This window comes from Charadrius vociferus, unplaced genomic scaffold (assembly GCF_000708025.1).
Source record: "Charadrius vociferus isolate BGI_N301 unplaced genomic scaffold, ASM70802v2 scaffold173, whole genome shotgun sequence".
NCBI classification, from domain to species: domain Eukaryota; kingdom Metazoa; phylum Chordata; class Aves; order Charadriiformes; family Charadriidae; genus Charadrius; species Charadrius vociferus.
This window is the reverse complement of record NW_009648369.1, coordinates 1,032,774-1,038,206: the sequence shown is the minus strand read 5'-3', so window position 1 is coordinate 1,038,206 and position 5,433 is coordinate 1,032,774. Positions and strand designations below refer to the sequence as shown.

General features: G+C 43.9%; 1 protein-coding gene across 1 annotated transcript in view; it reads left to right on the top strand.

Moving 5' to 3' along the window:
- The first annotated feature begins 2,513 nt into the window (after positions 1–2,513).
- Positions 2,514–5,433, top strand: part of FAM228B (family with sequence similarity 228, member B) — an 11,182-nt gene continuing 8,262 nt past the window's right edge. The window contains exons 1-2 of the mRNA XM_009885301.1: positions 2,514–2,600; positions 3,424–3,543. Coding sequence (XP_009883603.1) covers positions 2,514–2,600; positions 3,424–3,543 — 207 coding nt within the window. The remainder of the gene's footprint in view (positions 2,601–3,423; positions 3,544–5,433) is intronic.

The window sequence follows — 5,433 nt, the reverse complement described above, 5'->3', positions numbered from 1 at the left end:
CTCGCCTCCCCTCGGGCCTGTGGGACCCGCCTCGGGGCTGGGCAGGGTGCGGGGCAGGCCCAGCCTTTCTCTCTCACCGGGGTTGGCCCATCGCCGCCTCTGAGGTGGAGAGGAGAGGCCTGTGGGTCCTGTGGACGTGTGCACGGTACCTGTTTGCATTCACAAACTACTAGATTCTGTTCACAGAGCTGCAGTGTTTGTCCTAGAGGCTGGTTCTCTCCTCATGCTCTGTCCTGGTGTCTTAAGAGTATCAGCAGGGCCCAAGCCACCAGTAAAGGCAGCCTGCTGTGCTTGCAATGGGGGACGTGCGTGTATGCTGAGAGATGGCAACACGTAAGCCTACAGGCATGGCCCACATAAAGCTTTTGTCAGAAAGGGGCTTTTGAGAGGACCAAAGCTTGTGTAAGGATACAGACTTTTTGTCACAGAAATGCTAAAAATATGTCTTCTCAAAGCCGTTGCTAAGACTCGTGTTTGGGCAGAGACTGTGAATTTTAGCAGATGGGTGTTTGGGGAAGAATGTTCTACTTGACTGAACAGGGCTCGTGAAGCAAGAGAAACATGTCTTTAAAAAAATTACAAAGCTGTACTGCTGACTGCAAAGTAGAATGCAGGTGTATCTAGCAAGAAATTTTAGGCAGAGTTATTCTCAGGTCCTCATACAGAACAGCCAACCCGCTCATGGGGTTTAGCACTTGTGGACACAACTGTTAGATTAACTTTAGATCTTGTTTTATCTGTTCAAACTGTGGAAATCTTTTACTGTGTTTCTGTACCAACACAAGATTAAACTAAAACTTTTAAGATCTGCCAAAGAGCTGGTGTCTCATACAAGTGGTCTTTGCCTTTGCAGAGTTGGCATCTCATAGCAAGAGTCCAAACAAAATGGAAAAAGAAAGGATCAAGATTCAGTGGCTGCTTTAGTTATTAAGATTGGGGAAAAAAATCTGCAGCTAGAGACTTTACTCCTTGTGATTAGCAGATTGCTACGGGAGGCAGATTTTCTGTTTGCTCTGTCGTGCCTCTCCTGCGGTCCTAATCCTCTGTGATAAGATCAAACATCTCCTTTGCTTTATGCTCACAGAAAAGCTCAGTCTTTCTTTGTAAGATGGATGAAGATGGAGTCTTAATACTAGTTACTGAAAACAGGTGGAAAGGAGGCTAGTGTGGGGTTTGTTTGGTTTGTAAGCTTAGAAACTATTAAAATATATATTTTCCTCATCTTAAGCTTGTCCAGGGATTTACAGCATCCCTATCTCAGAAGAACAAAACTGCTTTGAGTGGAAGGAAATCTGCAAAAGATGGCCTGAAGCAGGAGCCCATGGCACCTTTGCAGGTAGGTAGGATATTGCTCATAGGAATGTGTGTTGACTTGCTAATACTGAATTTGTAGCACCTCACAGGTATCTGGATCTTCTTAAGTCCTCACTGTTTGCCTGTTTATTTTATATCAGAAGTTAGTTCAGTGCTAATCAGGGTGCGCTTACTGTTACTTATCCATGTAAGTAGTATAGTTCACAGCCTCCTTTAATTGGTCATTGCAGGATGAAGAGTAAACTGCGAGAATCCTTCACCTGCTCCTAAGAGACCGCAAGGTCTGATATGCTTTACAGCATTCCTTGGAACTTAGACTTGGGCTGTCTGGAAAAAGGGGAGATGGTTTTCGGAACAGGAGACTTCTCACAGGGAATATCAACCCTCATGGCAGGCACAACATTGTGGAAGCAACAGGGCATATGTAGACCAAAACAAAATAATCTACATCTCCAGGTGGAGAGAGGCAAGTTACCCGCTTTCCAGATCATGTAGTAGTGTCCTAATTGTAAGCCCCTATTTTACTCTGCATCTTTTGTCTCCTTTGTACAGAGAAGGCAGGAAATCATGTTAGAGGAAGTTCCACAGGTTTAAATGGTGGTTCCTGTAAAGGGCATTTTGCCTCTGTGGTCCTACTGTCTCTGTGTTATAAATCGATCCAAATATACTGGTGTATATTTGGATCCAATAGAGGAGATAGAATTTCCTGGCTGGTATGCAGAGTTAGTGCTTCAGCATAAGCTTCACCTGGTACAACTAACTTTAAAAACCACTAAAATGCAACCATCCCTATGGTGGAATGTAGTGGTTATTTGAAAGTGACTTTTTTGTAGTTGAAAAAGGCACAAAGGAAAGAAGTAAAAGTCAGGAGATGGAATTTGATAACTCTGAAATGTTTTCAAAGCTGACAAGCATTCTGGAATAATTTGTGAATCACTTTTTTTTCTTTGAAACAAAATGTACTGTCTGTTGCTCATGGACATGAAAACAGTTACTATCAGAGAGATTAACTGACTATAAACCTGATACTTCATCTCTCAGTTTAACTTACTGTGATCGGAAAATGCTGCTGGTAGAATTCTTTCTGAAATTTATTTCATTGTTTGGTCGGAATCATAAGAAAACTAGGTTTTTGCTGTTTATACAATAGTTTTATATGGTTTTGAATATTATAATGGTTCTCGCAGACTAGTCCAACAATGTGTACTGTGAATAGCTCAGACACTACCTGGCTACTAAGACTTAACTGTCCAAGACCTGTGAGAGATCAGCAAAAGCCTTGGCAGGTGAGTGACTCTATACTTTCCCTCAGCTGTAGATTCTACTGTGAAAAATAAAAGTTCAGGACACATGAAACCAGTATCTGTAACTGGGATCCCAGGATATATGGATGTAATTGAGCTCCTGTCTTGGAATTGGGCACCTAATAGCCGCTGAAGTTCTAGACAGTGATGTGGTCTGTCTGTCTGCTTGCCAGGACTGCCATCCCCAGCATGTGCCTGAATTCATTAGTGAGTCCTACTGTGGAGGAATGTCTCTGTGCTTTTGTCCTTGACACGCTGAGTAATGTGCGTTACAGGAAGGCGCGTGTGCTGTCCTGTCCAGAGGAAGCCCGGAGTTAATGCTGGTCAGCAGTGTTAGTACATTCAGAAATGACATCACAGCCTGCCTTACGTATGCATGAGTAGGCTGCTGACTCAGTAAGCGGCGGTCTGATATTACAAGAGGTGCTTAAACTGTGACTGGGTAGAATTGAACATATTTGTGTGTCTTTCTTTGAAGAAGCATGCCCAAACCATTAAAATCATGGCTCTAAATTGGGGTATCCCAATCTCCATTGTTTCTGTTTCATCTGTGTGAAGTGTTCTCCATCTCCTGTCCTGAAGTATTCCTGAGAACTGCTACAAGGATGCTGTGTTGTACTTCCTGCACAGAAGTAATGAGGTTTGCAAGGCAGCACAGTGTGAAGATGTTAGGTGAACTTCTTACTGTTCTGTCCCAGTTTGTAGCTTGATTGTGGATCCTAGATGAGAACCTGATCTTTATGAAGCAGGTTGGATTTTTATGCAGACCTTTTTTTTTTTTTTTTTCTTTTTAACATTTATCCAGAGGTTCTCCTCGGCACCAGCAGAGAGCGGTGCAGCAAATACTTTTAACTGCGGTAGACATCTTGGAAAGAAAAATACTACCAAAGATTGGCTAACACAGAAAGACTTCTGTTGTGCAAAGGTATGAGTGGAAAAATGAAATGGAATGGAAGGCATGAAGGGAGGAATGAAAATGGTTATATGTAAAATCTGAGGTACGGGGAACGAAAGCTCTGGAAATAGCAGTCCAATGGGTTTTATTGAGCCCTTGCATTCTTTTGAGGTAGCTTTATTGTCTTCCATGCAATTTGGTGTGTGGAAAAGTTTCCCCTAAAACCTTAAACAAGCTTGTGACTAGTTAGAATCATAGACTCAAAGAACAGCCTGGGCTGGAAGGGACCTTGAAAGATCGTCTGGTCCAGGCTTCTGTGGGAAAGCGATCCTAGATGAGATTATCTATCACCCTGTCGTGTTGCATCTTGAAAATCTGTGGTGACGGGGACTCCAGCACATCCCTGGGGAAGTTGTTCCAGTGAATGGTTGATCTCACTGTAAAAAATTTCTTTCTTATATTAAGATTAAACATCTCCCAGTGCAACTTGTACTTGTTGCGTCTTGTCTTCTCCATGTGGCTTCCTGTGAAGAGAGAGCCTCCATCCTCTTTGTAACCATCCTGTCAGTACTGGCATACTGTGATGAGGTTCCCTCTGAGCCTTCTCTTCTCCCTTGTCCACTGCTGCTGTAACCCCTTCATAGAGGGCCACCAGATTTGTCAGGCATGACTTTTCCTTGGTGAAGCCATGCTGGCTGTCACCAATCACCTCCTTGTTTTCTGTGTGCCTCTGCGGAGCTTCCAGGAGGATCTGCTCCATGATCTTGCCAGGCACAGACGTGAGACTGACTGGCCTGTAGTTCCCCAGGTCTTCCTTCTTTCTCTTTTTGAAAATAGGGGTTATGATCCCCCTTTTCCAGTCGGCAGGAACCTCATCAGACCACCACGACTTCTCAAATATGATGGCCAGTGGCTTAGCGACTTCGTCTGCCAGTTCTCTCAGGACCCGTGGATGTATCTCATCAGGTCACATGGACTTGTGCACCTTCAGGTTCCTCAGGGGCTCTTGCACTTGATCCTCGCCTACAGTGGGCGGTTCTTCATTTTCCCAATCCTCGCCTTTGCATTCTGTATCATGGGCAGTGCGGCTGCAGTCCTTGCCAGTGAAGACTGAGGCAAAAAAGTTGTTGAGGACCTCAGCTCTGTCTCTGTCCCGGGTAACCAGTTCTTGCGTTTCCTTCTGGAGAGGGTCCACGTTTTCCCTAGCCTTTCTTTTCTCGCTGACATACTTAATGAAGGATATTTTGTCTGTCTTAATGTCCCTGGCCAGATGAAGACAAGATCCCTCTGGTTAACCCACAAAGTTGGTCCTGCCTGATCACAGGGGAGGTACTCCCACTGCCTGTGTGCTCTAATCTTGCCTGGAGGGACTCCATCCCCAAATGACAGATTAATTTGTTCTGTGTTGCTTGTGCTTCTTGACTGGAGTGCAGGAGTTGCAGCTAATAAGCCACACGTTATAAGGTATTACCTGTTTAAAAATCAAATTGACAACAGTAGCGCATTGCAAGGATTGTCTTAAATCATGTTTTGGTGTGCTGATATTCACAATGCAGGGAACAGTTTCTCCCTATTCTGATCTTCAAAAAGAGTAAGATGAGGATGATGCTTGAGGAGAGCTTGGTTGATGTCCCAACAGTAGCTGAGGTGTAAAATACAGGTCAATTCATGAGCAGAGGCAGCAGTGAGGCAGTTTCCTGCTTTGGAGGGTTTTTTCTCGTGATCTTTCCTCTTATGTTTCACTGTTTTCCTCTATTTTTCCTTTTATAGTTTTACTCATACCTCATCATGGTTTTAATTTGTTTGATTGCTGTTTATATAGTGTGGCTGTATCTGTATTGAAAATGAAGGTGTGAAGAGATGCCTCTTGCTCATGTGAGCAACAGTGGCAAGGAGCAAGTGGTGCTGTGGTCGTGGTGA